The sequence below is a fragment of the Tiliqua scincoides genome, chromosome 1, assembly GCF_035046505.1.
Source record: "Tiliqua scincoides isolate rTilSci1 chromosome 1, rTilSci1.hap2, whole genome shotgun sequence".
Lineage (NCBI taxonomy): Eukaryota > Metazoa > Chordata > Lepidosauria > Squamata > Scincidae > Tiliqua > Tiliqua scincoides.
This window is the reverse complement of record NC_089821.1, coordinates 285,556,344-285,581,727: the sequence shown is the minus strand read 5'-3', so window position 1 is coordinate 285,581,727 and position 25,384 is coordinate 285,556,344. Positions and strand designations below refer to the sequence as shown.

General features: G+C 42.6%; 2 protein-coding genes across 3 annotated transcripts; one reads left to right on the top strand and one right to left on the bottom strand.

Moving 5' to 3' along the window:
• The first annotated feature begins 319 nt into the window (after positions 1–319).
• LOC136648027 (uncharacterized) lies at positions 320–14,614 on the top strand. The gene is made up of 13 exons (XM_066623983.1): positions 320–519; positions 3,069–3,245; positions 3,646–3,751; positions 4,211–4,279; positions 4,833–5,061; positions 6,203–6,226; positions 7,432–7,554; positions 7,937–8,124; positions 8,437–8,636; positions 10,547–10,638; positions 11,284–11,338; positions 12,041–12,138; positions 12,237–14,614. The coding sequence occupies exons 1-13, from the start codon at positions 320–322 to the stop codon at positions 12,479–12,481; spliced, it is 1,806 nt and encodes a 601-aa protein (XP_066480080.1). The 3' UTR covers positions 12,482–14,614.
• Positions 14,210–25,384, bottom strand: GSTZ1 (glutathione S-transferase zeta 1). Of its 2 annotated transcripts, none has more exons than XM_066612103.1 (9): positions 25,266–25,384; positions 23,031–23,082; positions 21,460–21,527; positions 20,016–20,096; positions 19,433–19,558; positions 17,990–18,065; positions 16,964–17,016; positions 15,176–15,225; positions 14,210–14,572 (listed from the first exon to the last, which is right to left on the bottom strand). In XM_066612103.1, the coding sequence occupies exons 1-9, from the start codon at positions 25,284–25,286 to the stop codon at positions 14,446–14,448; spliced, it is 654 nt and encodes a 217-aa protein (XP_066468200.1). In that variant the 5' UTR covers positions 25,287–25,384; the 3' UTR covers positions 14,210–14,445. The 2 variants fall into 2 exon arrangements, with proteins under 2 accessions (XP_066468200.1, XP_066468201.1); XM_066612104.1 differs by lacking the exon at positions 25,266–25,384 and adding an exon at positions 23,527–23,593.

Sequence of the window (25,384 nt, the reverse complement as noted above, 5' to 3'; positions counted from 1 at the left end):
GAGAGGGCAGGTTTGAAAGCTAGTGGAGGAGAGACTGTCTTCAAGGTAGAGGGTAGATCCAGAATTGCCCAACTTCAAAGCCCAGAGTTGGCTTCAATAAGGAAAGCAAATCAGATGGGGACATCCAGAAAAATTCAGGAGGGAAGTGAGTTTCTTCATGATATATTGTACTCGTATATATCACAGTGGTGCTGGAGATGACAAAGTGTGCTTTTATCAACCATGGCAGAAACACAGTGACTTTCTTGTTCATGTTCCCCCAGGTTAATTAACTTCTGCTTCCCTTATTCTACGGGGCTCAACCCAGCCTGCTCTGGCCATGTTCTATGCTACTTCCAGCTTCCTGGCTGCAGATAGACGGCGATCTCCACGCCGTCGATGGAGCTGGGCTCCTGGTGGCTTCTGGCAGCGAGAGGTGGCAGCCCAGCAACTCCAAGGCTTTGATCCTGTCTCTGAGGAAAGCAAGCTTAAGTTTTTTGTACTCTGGTCTTTGCAGGAGCCACCCCGGCAGCTTAGCAGGTGAGATCTCTGGGTGTTGGCTTGGGCTAGGCAGAGCCTCTTAGGCAGACAATTAGAATTAAGTAGAAAATCTTATTGAAGGCCTCATCACCATGAACTCATCTGTTGCTTCTCACTTCTGCTGTTTTGGATTATGACCTACTTTGGACAATTCTGTTTTGATGATTTTTCAGGGTGGATGTTATGGGTGGTGCAATCATGCAGCTGCTCTTGGCCCACAAGTACAAACCCTTAAGGCAACCATTTTCAACCACTGTGCTGTGGCACACTGGTGTGCTGTGAGTGGTCCACAGGTGTGCCACAGGAATTTGGGGGAAGGTCATCTATTAATAGGGCAAATGGGAGATGTGAGCCCCCACTAGCAACATGGTGTGCCTTGTCAATTGTCAAACACCTGGTGGTATGCCTTGACCATTTTAGTGCCTTGTCAGTGTGCTGTGAGATGGAAAAGGTTGAAAATCACTGCCTTAAGGAATAGTAGAACACCACTGCTGCTGAAGTGGCCCCTTAGGTGGTTTGGCATCCTCTGTGTGGCAATGCTTCCCTTTCACTTCCTCCTCTGCTCCTGCCCAGGGTCAAAGCAGAGTCTGCCTGTTTTGAAAGTTTGGTACCTGAAATTTGCCCAAGAAGAACCCTCCAGGCCTTCCTAGGGAGGGAAAGATGGATGGAAAAATCTGCATTCCACCTGGTGTTGGCAAATTTTTCAGGCCAATTGTTACTTAAAATTGTCACAGTTATTCAGGACTGGATAGTGGGGTTGTTACCTTTAGTGATCCCTAGAATAAGAAAGTGGAAACGGGGCTGGATTACCCAATAGGTAGACTAAGCAAATACTGGGGCACAAAAAAAAATTGTTTTTAAAAGAATTTGATATTTCAAAAAACGTATCACAGTAGTTGTCATGGAAAAAAAGAACATTTTTAGACTTCCTTACACTCCACTACATGCTCTTCCCCATTTTCCCAAAATGTTCTCATTTTGTTACTTTTGTTGTTGTTCAGTTGTCTCTGACTCCTTGTGACCCCATGGACCACAGCACACCAGGCCCCCTTGTCTATCCAAATTCATGCTTGTTGCCTCTGTGACACTATCTAACCATCTTATCCTCTGCCATCCCCTTCTCCTTTTGCCTTCCATTTTTCCCAGCATCAAGGTCTTTTCTAAAGAGTCCTCCCTTCCAGTGGCATAGCTAAAGGGGTGCAGGAGGTAGCACTGGGCATCAAGCTTTAGGGGGGGCAACAAGCTGAGCTTGACACTAGTGACCAAAACTGTGAAAATTTTAGCATGTATGAATAATACCATCATATTATATATCATTGGAAAGGTAATTTAATGCAGAATGCAATGAAACAAACCACATCAGAATATCTGTATTCTATCAAAAATTATGGCCAATTAAGCAGAAAATGAAAACACAATTGCCTTATGGAATAAAAAGTGGATTTCTTAACTCAAAACTGACCTATGAGACTGATTGTTCTGAGAGCCAGTAACATATTATCATGTTACTGACATGTTGCAATGACATATTATCATGATACATCATGAAACCAATAAGGTGTTAATATGAGTCAGCTCTCATTTCCATGTATCATAATACAGTTACCCCTACTAACTGGGTAAAAGGCACTTTTTCAAGTGGCACTCTTCTTACATTTAGCAAGGGAAGAATAAACATCCCTCTTCACTCCAGCACAGTGTCTCAAACCTATCAGGGGCACACTTTTTATTTATTTACTTAATTAATTTGATTTTGTCGGGGGGGGGGATACAAAGCATCTTTGACTCCAGGTAGCAGATAGATGTCTTACTATGCCACTGACTGGGGGGAGGCAGCAAGTGGCAAGCTGCCGGGGGGAGGAGGTGGGTTTCTCCCAATTTTCACTTTTAAAAAAGCTCGGGTGTGACGTCACTTCCGGTTATGACATCACTTCCGGGGCAACATTTTGAGCTTGGCACCCGGCTACACAGTCATTCGCTCTGCCACTGCTCCCTTCTCATGAGATGACCAAAGTACTGAAGCTTCAACTTCAGCATCTGTCCTTCCAATGAACAGTCAGGGTTGATTTTTTTGTAGGATTGACTGTTACTTATCCCCACCTAGTGGTCATCTTTTTATGTAGATTGGAATACTGTGAGAAATCAGATTGTGTCATGTGTTGCAATAAAGTTGTTTTATTTATATATTCTATATTATATGTACTTCATTCTTTTTTCTTTCATTCATATACACACACACATGTGTGTGTATTCATTGTGTGATTTTTTTAATTTTTTGGTATTATATTTTATTATTATTTTTTTTTTATAGTATTTTATTTCGATTTGCATATGGGCATATGGAGGGGGTATTTTCAGTGATTAGGGCTTCTAAAGGTCTAACTTCCAGATGCATTTTGCCTACTTTTTTGGGATGGAGGTGTGGCTTCCCAGTTTTTTCAGGCTTTATAAAAACAGATCTCATTGATTTTCATCGCCATGCATCCCCTTCCTCATTTTTTCCTCTCTATTTCTTCTTCTGAGATGATCGTACTGTCTGTTCTTCAAAGGAAATGTGATGGAAAATGTTACCAGGCTCGCTTGCCGCTTCCTCTGCCGGAACAGCTTGTGATTTTTGGTTTGGGTGACTGGGGCAACTATTCTCAGAAGGTGAGCATCACTGTGGAGATCTGGGTGAATCCAGACATAAAGCCACAAAGGATTGGCAAGCTGGAGCCTGAAACAAGGTAAACTTGAAGCACTGAGTGGAATTGGAATGCAAACAGTTCCTTAATCCTGACAACAAACTGCTTACCAAACCTATTGTGAGTTTGTTTGTTTTTTTATTTCCCCTTCTAAGGCAAGGAATGTGCTTGGTGGTCACCCAGCAAGTTAATGGTAGAGGCTGGAGCTGGAGCCAGCCTTCAGGGATCACCATGATATTCACTGCATGTGCTCTGTCATGAGGCCGCCCCCCCCCCCAATGTTTTACTATCTTCTGAACGCAGTTTCTATTCCATGTCATTGGAGCTATCTTTGAAACTTGGAGACATTTTTCACACTATGGCAGTATTGGTTGCTATGCAGAAATGACTTTGTCCAGGATTGTGTCAATTATGATCTGTGTCTGTTTGTTTGCTTGTGCAGGTGTTTGGTGTGGGAAGGTGACTGGAGAGTGGATATTCTGATGGCTTCGTTTAAGCAGGCAGAGAGTGGTTACCCTTTTAAGCTTCTATTGAGAGTCAAAGACCAAGTAAGGAAGCCTCCTGTCCTGATCGCTCACTTCTGGGCTCCCACTGGTTTTGGTTTAGCTGGATCCATTTTGACTTACACCATATCTAGTAAAGACTCTGTTTTCAAATTGGATGTTCAGTGGCAGCAACATTTTTTTGTTCTCTTCAATTACAATTTGAAGTTGCTTTTTGGAAAATAGCCCTGAGTTGTTTAAAGGAACGAGGGCTATTAAACCTTGATCTGGGATATGAACCTAGCTTGAGTCTGGCCTGTTGTTCTTCTCTATTGCAAGGCAGGGATGAGATCAGTGTACCCAAAGGGGCCCACCAGTCCACATGGCTCTGACCTTGCACATGGAAGAATCCAAGGCAAATGGTGGCCTCTGTTGCATTAAATATTGGGTGAGGTTGCAACTGGTGTTCTCATGTCTGCATCTCCTTCTTAGCAGCTCAACAGCACCCCCCATTGCCCCTGTCAGGTACCAGAACTCAATCAGTCACCTGTTCTTCCAGAAGACGCTATTTCTACCATCCAGGGATTGGCTGAGGTAGGTAAATATGCTGAATACCTCCTGCTGCTAGCCTTTGTTCATTCTCTTTCTATAAGCTGCAGAAACAGCCATAAACCTCTAGATGCGACCAACAACCATTCTTCAGGTTACATAGAATGAGGTGGGAAAATTCTGAACTACCCCACTTTAGGTGGGGCAAAATGAGTACACTCTATAAAATCTTTCTCCCTGACGGGCCTATACAAGAACTCTCTCTTCTCCTTTTTTTTTTTAAACATGAAGTTATTTTTAGGAATTCTTTCCCACTCACAATCTGTAGTGGTATCCCACAGGGTCCTACCACCCTTAACTGTATAATGTGTAATATGGTTCCAGGTCAAAGAGCCACACCAAGTTGCCTAAGAGTTTGAAGTTCCCACAAAAGGCCTTCCAGGAGATTCTTGCAGCCAAGATTGTTGCCTTTAGATGAAGTGCCTTCTAGGGAAAACCAGGGGAAACTGGGGCTATCATGAACATAGAGGGCCCCTTCCATGAGAAATCTTCATTTTTCTTTAATTTCCCTCTCTAATCTGTGTATCCTGTTGGACAGGCTAAGAACCAGAGTCCAGTGGTGTCTATTAAAGAACATGTGCCTGAAAAGAAGTTCTCTCCACCCATGGAAAAGCTGTTGCACCTTCCTGTTCCAGCAACAACTGCCACACAACAAGAATGTGAAGAAGTCCTTAAGAAGACTTGCCAGCCTAACCCAGTTCAGCTAAAGAAGACTAGAAGGGTTCTCTTTGAACCTTTAGCATCTGATGGAGAGCAGGAAACTGAAGGTAAATGAGTGAGTCATAACGGCAGTGATGGTGAGACCAAATTGGCTTGCTGTGATTAGGGAAGGAGTGGATCTGAGCATTGTTTTGGAACATGGCGAAGTATTCATGCTTCAATTCAGTCTGTGTCAATTGTTCTTGCACTTGACCCATCTTTCAAAAATGTTACAGTAGTATGGCAAAAAAGACAAACGGACTTCAGCACATGCAGACTGCATGTAGTCCACTCAACCCCCATTTGCAATACTCTGGTTTGTGTGACATGTCCTGAGTTATAGGCGTTAAGGGGAAAATGTCTGGTGTTGGGTAATATAATTGATGACAAGCAATGATTTTCAGATATGAGTATGCTGTTTGTTTGTTAGTACTGTATTCTGCTTTATCTCCCTAGTGGGCATTCAAAGTGGCTTACAAAAAGTAAATAAACATTATAAAATATAAAAAAACCTAAACATTAAGATTCCCTAAAAACAGTTCAAAATTTTAAAAATCTCATTAAAAGCCAAGTGCCAATAAAGCAGAAAAAAAGCAAACACCAAAAAGAATAAAGCTAATGCATAAAAATCTTGAATATCCATATTAAGCCACAGTGGTATTTTGTGATTTGGAAGGAAGGTTGGGGCTTGAAGGCTTTACATTGACAGGGAGGTTATAAAACAACCTAAGTCCCATGAATACATGATGAGAATTGAACAGGCAATCTCTTCTGCATACAAAGTGTCTCCAGTTAAAAGGATCCTTAGTAGCGGGACAGCCTGAGACCTATTAGTAGGCCAAAGAAGCAGTCTAGGGCTGGATGGACCCAATGGTATTAAGTTGCTCCTTATCTACCTTTAGTGCCACACCACAGTCAAAAGCAGGTCAGTTGCTTGTTTGTTGATGCAGAAGCCTGTCATTTGTTAATCAAGACACTTAACACTTGAGTGTCTAGCACTGTGCCTAGAAAACGACCATGCTAAATTACCCTGGGGGTTCAAAATGCAAAGGTCAGATGTTTGGTGATACTTCTTACCCATTGCTCATAATGAAACAATATCTTTGTGTGCTTACAACCTAAGTGTAGGGCCTAGCACTTAAAAGTCATGTGAAAATCCATCTACTGCAGTAGGACACTCATGTCTGTGTGTGTTTTGTCTCTCTGCAGACTTTGAGGTGAAAGAACTGCAAGGTGAGTACTTGCCTCTTGAACACACCGCTAAAGTGTGGTGGTGTTGGTTGGTTTAATTTTAATGAATTTGATTTGACCTCTTTAACCTCCAAATACGAAAGTTGGAATAAGATCAGGCTTGAATCTGCTATAATTATACATTCTAAGCAGTGGGGGAGAAACTGTGCTTGAAGCAGTTGCATCTGAGGCCTGAATTGCACATGGTGGTGGCAGAACTGTGTCTTCAAATACTCTATCATCTCTAAAGTGGGGGTGCAATGCAACTTTTGATTGTGAGCCCTTTTGAACAGGAAGCCATTTAGTTGTTTGACTTAAATCTCGTTATGAACATTTTTTTTTGTTGAGAAGCAGTATATTAAAGTTTTTAATAATACTTAAAGCATGAAAAGGGGGGAGCTGGCAGGTTCAGCATCTCTGCCCGCATCCCCTTTTCAGTTTTTCAATAGCTGTGTAATATTGGCAGAAGTTTTGTGCTAAGGCTAAAATATGGGAGAGGGGTCATTTTTTTGTGTGACCTTGAAGAAAAGCTCTTAAGTGTTCAAGAAGGACTGCAAATTTTCACATGCAAGACAGTTTGTAGAGGTGTAGGGTTTGCAACAGGAAATTACAGATCAATAGAATGCAATAAAGGGTCTCGTGTTCAGATGGAATACTGCATATATTGTTTCCACCCCTGATTGAAACATGGGTACCAATAGCTAATCATTGACTGGTAAGAAACCAAGTGAGGAAAGACCAAGTGATGTATATTAAACTTTTATTTCAATCTGCTGTTTTTTCTAATTTGCACTCCTTTGTTTGCAAGAGAATTAGGTATGGTTCAAAAGCTAGTAACACTTTAGCAGACTAACCAGTTAGATACAATAATGTTACTTGCAAATTGCAAGTAGCTGTGTTGGTCCGTTAGGAAAAATCCAAATGTATCAAGGGTGATGACTGCATTTAGATCATGACACTACCAGTCTCTAACTCCTAAAGACAGAGGGACATCAAGCAGTTAGCTAACATGCACGAAACTATTTTGCTCTAACCTCTGTTTGCGGTGAGTTTCTGTGTTGCTTCCTCTGTTTCCCGGAGTCAGTCAACCTGAAATCCAGGTTTGAGAGGGAATTTCTCCTGAATTACCTTCTCGGTATGGGGGAGGGGTGGTGTCCAGTCTCTCAGTATCTGTTGACTGTCTATCATTGTCTACTTGTCCTCTGCAGTATGTCCAAGCCCGCGATGGTGTCATGCCATGTGTCTGAGTGATCCTGAAACAGCTGTTTTGATTGGTGGAGAAGGAACAAATCAACGGTGTTGCGAGGATGCCCTCTGGAAACTGGAAATTGGTGGGATGCCCTTGTACAGGGTGTATGTATAATGGGAGGCAGGGGTGGGCAAGTCAGGCGCCAATGAACATGCATGGGGAATCAGTGCCAAGTCAAGTGGCCTCGGACAAGTCAATGCTAGAGTCATCAGCGCAGGTGACTCGAGTCTCCATAATTCACTGAAAAACACAGATTTTCAGAATTCTGACTCGAGTCACCTAACTTGAATTCCATCCCTGATGGGAGGGTCTCCTAGGTTGAGAAGGTAGTGGAGTTAATGCTGTTGCACAGGATTTGAGGCCAAGGAGCAAGGTGTGTGGCTCCAGATTGAAACACTTTTGTGGCTTATGCATTTTTTTCTCTCCCATCTTTTATAACTTTCTCTCTATGCTTGATTTTGCAGACAATGACTTCTGGTTCCCCATGAGTCTCCCAGCACAAAATTCCATGCCACAGTGTTCACGTGGTCACAGTGCCACCTACGACCCAGACACCAAGCGCATCTACATCTTTGGGGGTATGAGGGAGGGAAAACGCTATAGCAGCATCTACATCCTGGACACAGAATCTTGGAAGTGGCTTCATGTGCCTGTGAGTGGCAAGAAAAGCAAAGTATTGGGTAGCAAAAAGGATTCTTCAGTTGTACTATTGTGTCTGTCGATCCATGCATCTTGCCCTCTTCCTCTTGTAAGAATGTTTTTCAGTTACAGAGAGGTGGAGTAATGACTCATTCAGATCACAGGTGAAGTGGACAGTAACAGGACAGTCCTGAGATCTAGCAAAAGAGTGTCCAAGCTGAGGATGCTTAGTGATCTCCCAATCAGAAGTGCCTCCAGAACTACTGAAAATGAGAGACAGGCGTGCCCAGGCAATATATCTTGTGACCAGAGATCTCTTCCTTAGGCGAAGGGGAAGGTGCCAACACTGACCTACCACAGTGCAAACATCTATCGCAAGGAACTGTTCATCTTTGGAGGAGCTTTCCCTAAAATGTCATCCCTGGACGCTGGGGCCTGCAGTAATGAACTCTACATTTTCAACCCAGAACATGAGATTTGGTACCAACCCATTGTTGAAGGGGAGAAACCTCTGCCGAGGTTTGGGTGAGGCACCTTTGCTTCAAATCTTGGGGAGGTTTGGAAAGAAGTCTGTTACTTCATATGCTGTTTTTTTTTTTTACTCTCTCTCCTGCTCTTCTTTGGAAATTACTGAACAAATGCTTCTTTTGCTCTTCTCTAGTCATTAGCATTTATTGGATGCCTATGAAATTACAAGTGACCTTGTAGAGACAGCCTTGTGCAAACACCATGCCTTCTATTAGGCTGAATTGATTGTCGTGTCCTGTATTCGCATTGCATTCTGTCTACCTCTTTCCTCCTTGGAATTCCTGTCATGAACTTTTCTTCTATAAATCTGTCTAATCCCTTTAAGGCATCTAGGCCACATGCTTTCACAATGCTCTGTGGCAAGGTGTTCCATAGATTAATTACAAAGTTGGCATCCTTCAGTCTTGGAAGACTATGGTGTCACGCTCTGAATGGTGGTTCTGGAACAGAGTGTCCTCTCCAGTGCACGAAGCCTGGGTAAAGTAGGTATGGAGGATAGGCTGTTACCCATGCAGCAAATCCCCCCTCTCCACGTCGCTGAAATGGTCCAATGGAAAGGCAGAGGCCAATACAGTTGGTTCCAGCGGCATCGCAGGAGTTGCCAGAACGTGACTGTGTTCAGCCATGAACTGTCTTAGGGACTCCGGCTCCGGATTTTGCCTCGAGGTTGACTCCTGAAGCCTTTTCCATAACTGGATGTAGCCACAAGGCAGTGGAGGTTTGGGATCAGAGTTTTCCTTCTCTCAGATGAGCTGCCTTCCCAGACTGACGAGTCCCATCTACCTGGTGGCTGTTTAATCGCCTCTTACGACAAGTACAGCCAAACTGAGGGCCTATTCTTATCCCCAGCCCCCAGGGGATAGATTAATTACACACTGGATAAAGAAAGGAACTGAAATAGTTGCTGCCTTTATTTTTAAACTTGCATATATCAGACTAGGTTGGAACTAGGACCTGCATCTCACCAGGCCAGACTAGGTTGGAACCAGACTCACAGAGAGGTAGAAGGTTTAAACCTCTCTTCAGCTGTGGGTTTGATCCATATTGGGGGCCCAATGTGGTTGCTGTGCTCAACTTAGTATGTATAGTCTAAAGGCACAGTTCTATGCATCTTCTACTCAGAAATTGCATTAAGTTCAATGGAACTTACACCCAAGTGCGTATAGGATTGTAGTCTAAATATGTCTAGTTTGGGTAATGGTCCAACACTTTCATTAATTGAGGCATTTCTTCAAGCAAAAGGTTTTGTGGCTCATATTGTCTGCTTACCTCTGAAATTCCATTCTGTCATGTTAGAATCTTGGACTTTGAAAGTTGTTGATGTTGGAACCTGGGAGTTTCCCATAAGCCTCTAGGGCTGCTCCCTCCTTCTCGTACAAACCTGTTAGAATTGTTCAACTCTCTTCCTCAAAGGGCTTGCTAGCTTTGTTGCAGTTTCTTTGGAAAAAAATGGAGCTGAAAGCTCATATAAAACACATAGTAGGAGTTCCCAAAGTGAGACCGGTAAAGCCAGGAGTAACCTGTGAACAGGCTTTCTTACTATGGGTGAGGCCGGCCCATTCATGAAGCTGTCTAAGGTGAATATCTCAGAGCAGGTTGTGGACAGGTGCTCGCTCCCTTCCATTTTTGTTCATTCTTCCATTTCCTAGCTTGGATAGGGAAGAGGGGGGACTGAGCAAAAGAGGAAGTGTAGCTAACCCACCACTCTCCTTTCCTCCATACTTCTTCTTTTGCTCTGTCATCTCCTATTCCTTTTCCCACTTCCTAGATTGTACACAGAGGCTGGTACACTACCAGATTAAAGTGGTGGGTATTTAGCATACTGCCTCAAGTACTGAGGGGTCTTGGGTCAACACTGACTGTAGTGACAGCATGTGTTAGCTCATTTCTTTCTTCCTATCTCTCAGCCATTCAGCCACTCTACTGAGGAACAAACTGATCATATTTGGGGGCCAAAGGACTTCTAGATACCTGAATGACACACACATCCTGGATCTGGGTAAGGACAGCATGGTGTGTCTCCCTTCTTGGTGCCAGTCTACAAATTATATTAAGCCTGATTGTTAAGGTTTAGCAATTGCATTATAATTTTTTTTTACAAATGGGGATAGGTTCATTTTCTTCATGTGTGGGAACATGCTGGGTGGCCCCATTTGTGGTTCTGTGGTGAAGGGTTAGAGCATCCACCACATGGTGTGTGGCCCTGATCCAAGTTGCTCTTTCATGCATGCTATTTACTGAGTGGGGGGGGGGCACATGAAGACTTCAGCCCTAATAATAGCTTAATGTCACATGAAGTTTGGCCCCTGGTGCTGCCTGCATTGGATAAAGTCAGTCCACTTTAGGCACTTGTGTCCTGATAGGCCTAGTGGAATGGAAAACCTGGAATTGGGAGGTGCCTTAGCATAGGAAATTACACAATGGTGTGAAGAAAATCCTAGACAAAGTGGGCAATGACTTCAGAATCTTTCTGGAGAAGGGCATGGAAATGATCTAACACTGCAAGTTTAAAGACCAGGTACAGCAACAGAATTTATGGCTAGATAGAATTTGCTAAATTGCTGGGCATCCTTGGGTTGTAATAAACTGTTAAGAGCTTCCTCATGCTTGAAATATCTCCTCTTTGCCCTTTTCTGTGACTCAGGTTTTATGGAGTATACTTCAGTTCCGTTTCAATCTGGACACCCATCTGCTCGCAGGTAAGAGCAGCTTGTGAGCCTATGGCTGCAATCCTATACATACTTGCTTGGGAGTAAGTTCACTGAAATCAATGAAACTTAGTTCTGAGGAGACATGCATAGGATTGCACTGTCTGTGCTTTTGCACATCAGCAACACTGATGCCCACAGGGAAATATCGCCCCGGTGTATGTTTGAAGAATAACCTATCAATCATGAGACGGCATCCTTGGTCTGGGCTTGACAAAGGGATATTGTTCTAAATTGGAGGTGCTGTTCCTAGAAAGATGGTTGTTTCCACCCCAAACCAGTGCTCCATGTCTATATTTAATGTCTAGGGAGGTGATACTATTTATGACGCACACTTAGATAGAACTAGCATAGGTTGTAGCAAAACCCAATGGTGAATGTCCTGCTCTGTTATCACCATTGATGCTACATCAGATCCATTTTGTCTCTTTCCTGTGCATCCCCATACCTTTCTCTGCTACTCCACAGCTGTCCTGGCCACCATGTTTTCTTCTGATACAATATTATGGATTCAGAACAATCTACAGAGATTGGTGATACATAGACAGACCATGACTGGGTGCCCAAGAGCTTGTGGAAGAGATAATAAGCCAGGACAGGAAGTGGGGCTGGCACATGAATAACTTTGTAGTGAGGTACTTAGACTCTCCTGTAGGTCTTGATCTGATTCTTAAGATGCTCTTATGATTCCAGTTTACATGCTGCTGTGCCCGTATCTGATCAGAAAGTGCTGATAAGTGGAGGCCGCAATGCCAAAGGAGCCTTTCGGGATGCATTCACTTTCCATCTGGGTAAGTCACTGTAGTGCTATTGCCAGCACCACTCCTGCAATCCATTCTACCTCCTGCAAGCTCTGAAATAGATTTACCACCACCTCTTTCCATTGCAGATTCCCTGACTTGGAATACAGTCACACACAGTGACCTCTGCTCAGTACCCCGGGCAGGCCACACCCTGCTCAACTGGACTTCTGCCCATCAGACAGATGTGAATAAGGAGAGTTGGGGGAAGTGCAGTAGGTGCACAGTGCTCATCTTTGGAGGCTCAGACTGTGCTGGCAAGTTCTACAACAGTACAAGTAAAATCCAGCTAGAACTTGAGGAGCTGATGGGGACCTCTCAAGATCCCCTGTGAGCCACTGGGACCCAGGACAAATGAGCCCGGTGCAGAGAGATCACGGATGTCAAAAGACAAAGACTGAAAAAGTAAAGAGTGCAAGACTGGTAACTGAGATTGTCAAGACAGCTTACCACTGAAGGCTTCGATTGGGATGCTTATTAGTTCATCCCTTGCAGGAAGCACAGAGTGGGTTGCCTGGAGATTAGGAACAGATTGTCCCTGTGCATATTTACTTTTGGTTGGTGTATTTTGGAAACCCTATCGCTTCACCAAAGGCTTCTGGCATCTCCTAATCACAGGACTAGAAAGCTATGGGTTGAGTGTGCAGTATAAAACACAAACTTGCTGCAATTCCTGGGCCAAATCTTTACTGTGTGTTGAGTCCTGTTTTTACCAGAACAGTTCATATTTTTGTCCACAAGCCCCTCACATTGTAACATGCTACACAAAGCAGAATAAAAGGCATGCACAAGAATTTTGTCAGAATCTTGCAGTGATGTTTGGATTAGAACTGGTCCTTTCCTGTCTTTCTCTTCTATTATTCATTCTGTGAACATTGCCAGTGCTAAGAATTTAAGCAACAGCATTTTTCCTATCTCTGCAATTATACCTGTATTTATACAATTTATACTTGTTACAGTGCAGAATATATTGCTCTCAATGTTTCAAAGATGTGCATACCTGCCTCTTTTAGGAAAAGCAACCCCCCCAGGCTGAAAATATTTCAGTTATTATTCTCAGTTATTACATCAACTCACATTGCCATTATTAACTAAATTGAGAATATGGTAAGAGGCCATTACAAGTTTAGTCTTGCAGATTGGGTTACTTTGGCCCCCAACTGAGCAACCCTAATCCCAATGCCTTTACATCTCTCACCTTCTCCCCTGCAAGTCTGACTTGCATGGGTAGAAAGTATTTCATTTTATAAGACTGAACAGCAACAGTTCCCAAATGCATAAGGCCAAGATGCAAACAAATGAAAATGTGTGTAAAATTTTTTAAAAGGCAGAGATCTGGATTAAGTGCAATGGATCAGACAAGATGGTGGAGGGAAACAAAGGATTCTCAACCGTGTTCATAATGCTAAAATGGGGGCAGGGAGGAGCATTTGCAGAGAAGAACTTGTGGATCCCTGCTTTAATCATTGCCTGCTGATTCTCTCTTCCAAATGCTCCCTCTGGTGGTGGTGAAGTCTTGTCCTCCAGCTAAACTCCAAGCCTGGAAGAGAGTTAAGCTGTCGGATGAGTGAGAGATTTGCAGAGGAGAATCAGGTGCAGGAGGGATAAGCATGTTTTCTGTTCTCAACAGATATGGAGTAGGGGCTGGTATTTAACATAATGCCTACTTTGGCCCTTAAAAGGAAAAAAGGATTTGTTTGCAGTCTGGGCTCCTGCTGAAGACTGTTTTAAAAGCATACTGTGTTTATATAGCAGTAGTACTCTTGTGCTGGTCTATTAATGTTGAGCGACAGACAGGATAGCTCTTGATGTATTAATTCCAGAGGATAATAAATACAAAAACAGACAAGAGAACACTTTTACCAGAACCACCAGTGGTGTAGAAGTGCAGATGCCTTTTGATCTATCTTCATCGGGCACAATGGAAGTTTGCGTGTAAATGCGGTTGCCTTAAGATGCTGCTTTTTGTCTCTGTGCACTAGGTTACACAATTGCCCTAGAGGATGTCATGTCTGCCATTCATATAAAACAACAATGCAACAACATCAACAGGACTCTCATGTAGAATATTCACAAGCTATCATCTTTTTATTCTGCTTTGTAATGGCAATTTCAGTGTTGTACATAATTGTAGGCAGGTCCAGTTAAATTTTCCTGGAGTTACATACTACTACTGCTGGATGTGTGCCTCCCTTTTGTGTCACTTCTTCCACAGCTGGAACTTTGGCTCTTTGTTGGTCCTTCTAGTGGGGAGAATTCCTTCCAATCGGCTCCTCTAGAACAAAAGGCAGAAAAACCTCAGGCTCTTAGTTCTGGAGGTGTATCTGGCTGCCGAGATGGATGGCTTGTATGGAATGCCTCTAACTCCAGAAGGGCTTTGTTGATTCTAATTATTGTCGGGTACGGCGCAAGCTCCACTTTATATCTAAGAAAAAAGGAATAATAAACATTATTGTAGTTTACGTAACAGTATTTTGTGAGACTATTTATTATACCCACCTGCCTTGCACTGTAATACAGTGCAGTCAGCTCTTGTAGAAATACTTTGTCTTTATACAGAAGGTTTTCATTTGCTTTAGAAGTTACCACTGGGACTACACACTTAGCAGCACCAGTATGCTGAATACAGGGCAGTGAGCAACTGAATACAGAAACACTGCACCATTTACATGATTAGGCAGATGGTGGGAGCAAGACAGAAAAGAAGTTGGGACTCTACAAAGGAGAAGAAATGGCAGTAGGTCCTGCTGTTCTGGACTTTATTTGGCCAGGTGAGATGTTGGAGTTGAGTGGTCCTGGGCTAGGATAGCTCCTGACCATAGAGCAAAGCACTGTGCTTCTAGTGACATCCCCGCTCCCCCAACAGCACTGGATACAAATTTGAATTTAAGAGTGCTTACTAAGTATCTCTACCTTGTTCAGTATCTCACAGGCTGGCTCGCTCACAGTTTGATTCCCAACTAGGCCTTTTGTGCAACTGCTATGACTTTCCTGAGCCCAGATACTTGTGAAACTTGGGCTTACTTACCTCTCTGCATTGTATACTTGAGGAACCAAGCACAGATCAGCCATGGACACCTACAGAAAGAAAGCAATTCAAGAACTCTTCTGTTGCAGTTAAAAATTTGCTATTACTTTTCAGCTCATTGGGATTGTATAATGCCAGTGTGTGATATAGATATATTACAAAAGAGTGATGACCTTTGGTGCGGGTTTAAACCATCTTTGCCCACTGTTGTATATACGCAAAAGGGATCAAATGTGTACACCTGTGAGCTAGGCAAAAATGGGTTAAATTTCAGTTTAGGGCTGCATCAGGTGGCACTAGGGCAAATCTTACCTTCTTTCTCACTATTAAAAGTTTTGCATCATAGGGTGGTGTCAATATTTGGAGTGCCACAGAATGAGAATTTTAATGGTCAAAGTAACATGATTAAAAGAGATAAGGGGAACAGTGAGGATCAATTAATGATGCAAAATATGGTGTATACAAATTGGCAACTGTTAAATACACAAAAGGTCAAGCAACAGATTGTAGCCCTTTACAATCAGTTTGTTTCCAAATGTTGTAACAGGCTCCAACACAGACAGGGACAAGTTACATTGAATCCTTGGTTTCCTTTTCTAGGTGTTATGTCAGGTTGTTGGTGTTGGACAAGAGCATCACACAGTTTAGGGAGCTGAGTATGTCAATAACTGCTTGATATAGCTTGCTGAGTTCAGCTTGATGGAGCTTTTATTTATTTAGTTATATAATTTATACCTCACCTTTCTACCCTGCTAAGAACATTCAAGGTGGCTTACAAATAAAATGATAAAAATACTAAAAACATAACAATAAAACTTTTAGAAGAGTCTCACTTAACTATAGCAACCTCATGTATTTTCATGAGGACAAATTATGTAATATAAAATATGTTTGGGAACTTATTTAGACATTGCTTTATCATTTTTGCATACTATGTACTTTGCATTGTAGTAATTGGTCTATAATTTTATTACTACATCTCTTTTGGTTTTCTACTGGGGATACTGCTTCACTTCTCTGGCCTTTTTCAGCAACAATGGTAATAAATACTGTTGGAGCCCACCCTGTATCTGCATATATGCAACAGCAGTACATACTATGGGTATGAACTGAGAGGTGTCTCCTTAGGAATATAAATAAACCAGATTTGCAAGGTCTCATTTTCTCTAGCACTTGCTTGAGTCATTTGAAAGGATCTTGCACAGACTCTAGGCAGGTTGCTGGGGATACCTAAAGGACAGAAAACGATGATTGGTGCCACTTGATTGCTGTGACTACTTGGTTTACATGTCATTTAGGCCAAAGTGCAATGAAACACACTGTCAGCAGGTGGTGCTATTGCTTTACTTAATTTCTATGCTTAATACTGGATAAATTAAACCCTAAAATGGTCAAGCAATTTTGACAAGGGAAGAAAGACTCTAGTGTCAATACCATTCCAATGACATGAGTGTTATTGGTGGACCAGAGAATGCAAGCAGATAATATTGGTCAGCTTAACATATCAGCTATGAATCAGGGGCTATGCTTGCTTTGGCTGAGGTTAAAAAAAATATTTTTGCTGGTATTTTAGTGGTGCTAAGTAGGATCAGTTAAATAACTTATACCTTCAGTATTCCCAGCACACTGGATCTCTTTATTGACTCCAGAGCACAGATATCCTTGTCTTTCTGGGACCTAAGGCATTTAGGAAGCTCCCTATTGGCCCTCTAGTTAACCTAAGTCTTATTACTTCTGGATTTTGAATTTTCTTGGTGATCAAAAAGCTATGATCTCTACTTCCCTTACCTCATCCCCAACACAGTAGCGTCCAGCAGTTTCTTGCAAGATCTGCTCCAAAGCTGCAGAATGAGAAAGTGGCATCATAGCTGGAAATCTGAAACTCACCCTTTCAGCTTAGCGTTTAAATGGACAAATTACACAGCTAAATTCCTTTTCTCACAGTATTCAAATAAAGCAATAGGAAATGAAACTAAAGAGATCAGCATCTGACCTGGCAAATTGGAAAAAAAAATCACTATGGTTACACCCAAGGTATAAAAAACAATACTAGATGGCTACTGCCAAACATTCTCAATTCTGTGTATTATTTCCAATGAGTAATGCAGATGCACAGGGTATTTGCAGGGGGAAAAGCATCAGGTGGGACAGTGTGTGCTTAATCCTTCCTCCACTTGCCATTTTTCCTTGTTGTATATAACTCCTGCTGTTGCTTCCTCCACCCAAATGGGAAGAAGTGGCTGAGGCAGAGTTGCAGAGGAAAAGCAGTGAGTGGGGAAGTGTTAAGGATTTTTACCCACCCCTTCAATCCCGCAAAAGCTCCTCCTCTATTTACACATCTTGTGTGAATCAAGGGTTAGAAATCATGAGTGTCACCATCCATCCAGTTTCTGACTTTAGAATAAGAATGACTAGATTTTCAAGCCTGCTCAGGGTGAGGTAAGAGTCCACCAGGCTATAGTCTTCTTGTTTGTTCGTGGTGCTTACTAAAGATGCACTAGTATAGCTAAGCTATTGATGGGGTGATTTTCCATGAATCTGTCAAATTTCCTCATTTTTGCCAATGCAGTTGAAAACTACCCCACTTCTAAAACTTATTGATTATCAACTTCCATTGGCATGTTCTCTCAGGAAGGCAGCAATCAGGAATCCCTTATTTGTCTTTTTCACAAGGTTCTTGAAGTCAGGATGTTATTCCACTGGTATCTCCCAGGAACACACAACTGGGGTATGGAGACAGACTTTTCCCATAAGCTACTACCTGTTTTTGTCAGATCACCTAACTGCAACTTGGTGTTTCATTAAAGGACTTACCTTGGAAGCCATGAGAGATGCATCGCTGTGCCCATTCCAGCTTCTTCTCTCCCATTTGTTGTAGAATAGTCACATTCTGAGAAATACAGGTATGATCTCCATGTTATGCAGCTTAAAACTTAGCAGGGGTCAGGTTATCATTTTTAAGAGAGTTTCAGGAGGTTTGACTAGGGACCGCTGTCCCTGTGAAGTACATGCTAATTTCTTTGGTTTACAGGTGTAAACAGTGGCCATATTTGAATTGACTGAGACTTGAAGGGGGCAGCATCATTTACTGCTCCCCACGAGCCAAGGCTCAGGCAAAACGCCTTTCTCCAACCTGTGTGAACAGCAACAGAGTTCTCTAGTTCCTGCATTTCAGTGGTTCACTCTTGTATACAAGCCAAGGCACAGATAAATGGTATATCCAGATGCAGAAAGGGGAGAACTGGCAGTCTCTGTTACTGCTCACAGTAGAAGAGGTTAAAGAGCCCTTTGCCTACATCTCAGTTTGAAAGTATGCACAATTCCAAGGATTGTGAACCTTTGTTTGGGGGTTGCATTTGCCCCTTGTATCTCTACACCACTAAAAGCAGTCAAGTAGGTATTTGAAGTGCTACTAACCCTGCCAAACATTCAGAGGTGATAGTGCCATTCTACCACTTTCAACTGAAAAAAATATACATGACACCATTGTCATAATGTCACCAAGTTTAGGTGATTAGGGTCTTCTATAGGGTGGTCAAAGTCCCTATTCAGGCTTAAATGGCTTCAGTTCCAAATCCACACAATCTCATGCATAGAGACTTTGTGGCCACCCTGTAGGATTGGTGTTCCCAACACATTTTTTTTTAACTCTAAATCTTTATCAAGTGAATATATTTGAACCAGCTCCATGAAACTGCGTATAGCAACATGTTACAGGTTGCTACCATCCGGCTTTACTGAGCTGAGTTCTAAATATTCCCTTTGTTTTCATGAGAATGCCTCGTGCCTTTGTGGTGGGTTTATAGCTATCCTCAATTCTCTGCTTTTTTGATGTTATTCCTTGGTCTTGCCCATTTGTCTACAATTTCATGAATCTATTGACTTGTAAACAGAGAAGGCTTGTGCCTAGAACTCATCAGGTCCCTGTGACAAGTAACAAATGCTGTTTGGTAGCTGGACAACTCCCTAGGACTAGGACCACAACACAGAAAGTGGATTTCTGCTATGGTTAGTTAACAACATCCCCTCTCAGGAAATCGAGTTTCAGTTTTCCCCCAGGCCGTGGAACAAATACTAAGAGGAATTCTGGTGCCAAGGATAGTGAGGAACAGTACTAAACTAATAGGAGGACAAGGCTCTCAGGATATAGTGCCTTCTCAGGGCAGGAATTCCTTCCATTATCCTGGGGTTAGAGCAAGTAACGGTTTTGTCCAAAAATGTTAAAATAGGCAGATGGTCCTGACAATAGGATAATACCTGCAAGGGTTGAATGCCAGAAGCAATGTGATCTGAAATCATCCGGACTTGGGCTCTCTTCTTTGGATCCTGAGGCAAAATCCTGGTGTTTGGCCGTGTCTCCTCCAAGTACTCTATTATGGCCAGCTGCAATGGACAGAGAGAAGACTGATTCTGGGGGTATGGTTAAACGAGAAGGCAGTTCTCTGATGCAGGCCAAAGAATCTAGGGGGAGAACTTTAGATCTGCTTGGCATAAGCCAGTTCTTGACAAATGAAGTTAATGGTCATAGTGTGCACAGTGTAGGTGACAAAATCCATCCCCATGAGTCATCAGTATGGACCCACTTTGGTTGGTCTCTTACAAAAAATAAGCCAGATCATGGAACTGGATGAGATTTTCAAACAGCATCAGGATGGGATTCACTGTATGAAAAACAGACCCCCACAAAAGTGCTGTTGACTCTTCTTATCCCTCCAAAGATGGCGTTCCTTACAATGGATGCCAGGTCTGGTTCTGAAAATCAGGTCCTTGATAAGGGGCACAAAGTTCTTTGACTAAGCAGCAGAACCAAGTCAATGATTAATATAAATTGTTTACTCACCGACTGTGAGAGGGTGACACCATCGATTCTGAGGGCTGGGACTTGCTGCATTGGATTCACTGCCTTGAACTCAGAAGTCAGCTGTGGGACAAGATAGTTTGTAAGACAACTGGGTTCCTATAGTGAAGCCTCCAGTTTTCCCCTTGAAGGAAAGGTCTTTGAATCTTTTAACTCAAGAGACTGATAATCTGGGTGTCCCATTCATATATCTGAATGCTTCCCAGACCACCAAAGCCCTCTCAAACACTACTATAAATTACACCCTCTAGGTTCTACACAGAGGCCTACGAAGGATATCCTGCTTTCTCATAGAGGCCTGGCAAAGCCCTGGAACCTAGACCTAATGTGTAAGATACGCTTTCAGTTTTTGACAGTGTGCAGCAACTCCATCCAGAGTGGGCCCAGAGTAAAATCACAGCATAATTATAGCACAATAACTATTTTAATTCCTTTCCAAGCTTTTCTTGGACCTGGATAGTGTCCAAAGATCTCTGGAAGACATTTCCTACAGCACAGTTCAGAGCCCTGTTAAGTATGCATCATTTTTTTCCAAGATACCAGCTTGTATAGAAGCACATCATATCCAGTGAATCAGGAAAGAATGCCTATCTGACAGCCTCCTGATCAGTAGCGCTTCTCACCACTGTGGTGCCTGGGGGCACACCTCCAGGGGTACCGCCCCTTACCTGGTGGTGCCACCTTACCGTGCCTGCTGCCTCCCCCGGAGGTGTTCTGAGGTCTGGAGAGGCATGAGGGTCTGCATGCCCCTTGACCCTCAGAAGGCCTTCTGGAGGCTGAAAATCGTCACTCAGAATGCAATGGGGGGGTGGGGGGTAGTGGCAGTGAATGCCACTCTTACTTATATGCCACCTGGGACCATGTCATCCCCTGGATCCCCAGATTGGCTTTAACTGCAATCAATAGTGATGGGAAAGACTTCACTGATTCAGTGATTCACTTGCTGCTTTCCTTCCCCAAAACAGAGGAAAGGGCAGGCTTGACTCTAATAATAATAATAATAATAATAATAAAACATTTGTATAGTGCTTTCTATTTCTACACAGTGTTTCACATTTATTACCTTGATGTTCTTAAAACAAACCTATAAGGTAAGCATTATTAGGGCGCAATCCTAACCAACTTTCCGGCACTTGCATAGCTGTGCCTGTGAGGCATTTGCTGCATCTTGCAGTTGGGGGAAAATCATGGAGGCCTCCTCAAGGTAAGGCAATGTTTGTTCTGTTACCTCGGAGTCACATTGCCCTTATGCCAGAGCTGGAAAAAGGGTTAGGATTGCGCCCTTAGTCTCATATTGCAGCTGGAGAGCAGAAGCTGAGAGAAAGCGGCTTGCCTAAGGCCCTCAACGTGCTGCAACTTGCCACCAGTCCTTTGACTTCAGATGGTGACAGTATTCTAAGCAGGCCCTATCATATTGTCTTCTTACCTGCTGCCCACCATCCTTCAGAAGATTTACAGGTACCAGTTCATAGGCAATTCCCTTCAGGGCCAGTGCTGCCGGAAGAAGATGACACAAAGGTTCAGGAAGTTATCTACTATAACCTTCTATTAATATTTTTTTTGTGTGAAACTGCCATTTTACAGCAGAAATCAGGGCACTGAAATGCTGTTACAAGATCACAAAAATGTTTTAAACTATAGATCTGAGAACAGCAAATAGTGAAAAGCAGGTTTTTGTGGGGTTTTTTTTGGGGGGGGGAGAATGGGCTTAAACAGCTGTGTTAACTGTGCAGACTGTGAGAACTTTGAATGAGTGCAAACATAAAATTTCTTAATGTTATCTCTTCATTTATTTTTAAGCAGAGCCTAAACAAAGCTAATTTGCAAGCCCATCACAGCCTCCCTTTTTTGGAACATGCTTTCTGCAACTAATGTGCTGGTACAGTTTACACAGTACATGTTAGGAAAAAACCAAAAGTGTATAGTTGTATGAGAAAGAAGGATGAATGGGAATATGCACAAGAGTGCTGCTTTGCACTTTAAGGGCAGGTTGACTTGTGAGCTGGATACATGGTGTAGCAATCAACATATTTTTATGTAGAAAATATGCACCCAATTAATTCCAGATTTGAAATGAAAAGAAGCCCAAAAATGAGAAATGGCCACACAAGAACCCTTAAGAGCTGAAACGTGGAAATATCTGTACAGTACAGTATGTATTACAACACAGAGGTAAATGGCTTACATTCTCTACCATTGTAAGTGGCTTACGTTCTGTACCACGTTCTGTACCACTGTAAACAGCCACTTCACATATTAAAACATTCTACATGGAAGGCATGTCTGTGCATTTTGAACATAAATCAGTGCAAACTGTAGCCAACTGCACCCTCTATGCACTTGCAATGAAAATATGGTGTGTAAGATCACCACACTGGACAATCTGTATACAGGTCGCATGATATTTCCATGTTGACATGTGTTAAGAAGTCTCTTCTGTTTATTCACTATACAGGAATTTTCTTTTTCCCACTCCAAACTAACTCTGATAGTGGCGCTTAGACCCTAGAGCAGGGGTGTCAAACTCATTTCATGTTCAAACTACATTTCATGTAGTGGGCCGAGTAGCATTCTTGGTGCCTGCTGAGGGCTGGAAGTAACATCATCAAGCAAGAAGTGACATCATTAAGCAGAAGACAGCCAGAAATAAATACTTTGTTCTCACATAGAACCTCATTAGCTGCAAACAACAGAAGAGAAAACATGCAAACCTTGTTTATAATTTCAAGATATGGGAAATCCCAATTATCAATTGGGAGAGCCCAATTATAATGGGGGTTGGAAAATTTGTTTCCAGGGGCCACATTTGGCCTGTGGACCTTATATTTGACATCCCTGCCCTAGAGGAAAAGAGGGACACCTCAACTACCAGAAATTGCTAACCTTTCAGTTCCATACATTGCTGATCTATGATTTAATAAGTAACTCATTAGTTGCATCTTGGCATGAGAAAAGCCGCAGCAGCAGCATGGCAAAGGATTCAAGAGCCATTCTTACCAATTCTCACTCTCCAGGAGCAGGAACTTCTGAAATAACTATAAAGAACTGGCTGCAGGAAGAGAAGAAAAAAATATTAAGCATTCTAATTGTAGCAGACTGATTAACATCAAAGTACAAATATTGAGTAAAAAGAAGGCAACCTTTTGGGGGGGGGGAAGTAAAGAAAATATTGCAACTTTGCGAGCTATTTGTCTGAAAATGGAATTAGCTCATATTAGGAAGTGTACAATTTAGGCAAGAGTAGCCTCAGTGTTCCTATCTGGTATTCTGAAGCTATTGTGGTTATTTTCCACCAAATCTCTCTGTGAAGTCACCGAGAAACTCTTTCTGGAAACTTTCAACAAGACAAGAGCATGCAAAATGTGGCCTGCTGCAAGACTGGCAACTACTTCTCCAAATGAGTACACTGCCAAATTGCAGGGACAAAAATTTTCTGTTAACTGAGCCATAGCAAGACAGATCTCTGGCTGTCCACTCTCCCCTTTGCACTCACCTTTTCAGAAGCCATGGCTTGCTTGCATGCAGTATCTGCACAGCCAAAATCAACTCTGACTGACCCAAAAAGCGGGGAAGGGAAAGAAATTTCCCTTGCAGCCAATCAAATAAATTTCATAATCCCACCCCCTGACAGAGCAGAGGAAGAGAACAACCACATTTGTATTTCCTCAGCATTATCAGTTCCAGATGCACAGAAAGACTAGAAACAAGCTGCAGAGACAGTGCTCACAAGTGTAACAGGTTTACATAATATGTTCCAGTTTACAGGATTCAGAGTATAATGATGAAGACTAGAGGACAAAGGCCAAGGAAAGAGCAGAGGGTTGGAAAGTAGTGGGGTTGCGGGAGGAATGAGGTTGGTAGCAGTGGGTGAGCCAGAAAACCACAGGGGATAAGAGTTCCATGCAGTTTATTTTTGAATTATACCCTGCTTCGTTCACAATGCTCAAGGGCAGCAATTGCCTTTTGTGATTCATCAGAACATATAAAGCTGACAAAAGGTTGGTCATTGGTCCTTCTAGCTCAGCACTGCCAATAATGACTGGTATTAATGACTGATTTGCCAAGGTTTCAGAAAGGAGATTTTCTCAACCCTACCTGGCAATTCCAGGGATTAATGAACCCAGGACCTCCTACATGCAAAGCATATACTCTGCCATTGAGCTACAGCTTTGGTGCCATCAACACCCTCCAGCTGCATATTTTCAAATGCTGCTCTATAGCCATGAAAGCCAGAGATCTGGTTTTGTTTGTTTAGAACAGGGGTCTCCAAACTTTTTGGCTGAAGAGCCGCATCAAATATCTGGCATGGTGTCAAGGGCCAGGAAAAAAAAATTTAAATAAATACATTAGAGATAGAACTTAGATGAATGAATAAATGAATGGGCTCAAATGTCCAGGATTTCTCCAAGCACCAACACAGCCCAAGTAATAAAGCGCACACACTTTATTTCCCATTCCCCCACCCCACAAGCACAACTCTGGTTGTGTTTGGTCAACTGGGCCAGTGGCTCTCAGGGGATCAGACTGGCTGCGGGCTGGATAGGGACTCTCCGTGGGCCGCAGCTGGTCCCTGGGCCGGGGTTTGGAGACCCCTGGATTAGAAAATCAAAAGCTCGGGTCCTCAGAAAAATCCAACTGTGCCTAAATCACAGATTTTGGACATTGCTGCACAGATATGTAACCTTTTAGTCATTATAATTAAAAATAAAGTCACCCTGCATTTTTCCAACCACTTGTTGCTTTTATGATGTTCATCACTGCAAATTATAGGATAATTCTCATTTACAACCAATCAAAAATTTACAGGCTTTGTTGTTGTTGTTATTGTTAGCAATTAAACAGAATCACTTGGCAAGACATGAGTGGATGTGAAAGCTCATCTTACAGCACAATCCTAGGCATGTCTACTCAGGAGTAAGTCCCATTAGAGTCAATGGGGCTTACTCCCAGGAAAGTGTGGATAGGATTGGGCTGTCACACACCTACACACCCCCCAAGAAATTCCTGACAGTAATGCTTGGAGAGCTCTTGCAAGAATTTCAAGTACAGCCCAATCGAATGCCTGTTTACTTGGAAGTAAGCCCCACTAAATTTTATTCCTTAGTAAATTTTATTCCCTAATGTTTAGGATTGCAGCTGGGGAATTGAAGAATCCCCGTAAAAAAAAAAATGCAGATGGCATGTTTCTTGTTATATTCAGCCCCAGAGAAAGTTCTTTGTTACAGCAAATACCTTTGCAACTGCAGCACACATCCTATGCTCTTCTTCCCTCGTAAAGCAGAGTTATATGTCTTAAAACATGGCATTGGCTCTGTCATAAGATACTGTACAGCCTCCTTTCCTAAAGTTTC

What these genes read in the sequence shown, in the direction of transcription:
- LOC136648027 (XM_066623983.1), top strand. Translation starts at nt 320, where the DNA reads ATGTTCTATGCTACTTCCAGCTTCCTGGCTGCAGATAGACGGCGATCT. An exon ending in AAACCTCTGCCGAGGTTTGG is followed by an intron (nt 8,637 to 10,546) that starts GTGAGGCACCTT and finishes CCTATCTCTCAG; the next exon opens with CCATTCAGCCACTCTACTGA. An exon ending in GGACACCCATCTGCTCGCAG is followed by an intron (nt 11,339 to 12,040) that starts GTAAGAGCAGCT and finishes TTATGATTCCAG; the next exon opens with TTTACATGCTGCTGTGCCCG.
- GSTZ1 (XM_066612103.1), bottom strand. Translation starts at nt 25,286, where the DNA reads ATGTGTGCTGCAGTTGCAAAG. An exon ending in TGTGTGCTGCAGTTGCAAAG is followed by an intron (nt 23,083 to 25,265) that starts GTATTTGCTGTA and finishes CTCTTCCTGCAG; the next exon opens with CCAGTTCTTTATAGTTATTT. An exon ending in CAAGTATACAATGCAGAGAG is followed by an intron (nt 14,573 to 15,175) that starts GTAAGTAAGCCC and finishes CTTTTTTCTTAG; the next exon opens with ATATAAAGTGGAGCTTGCGC.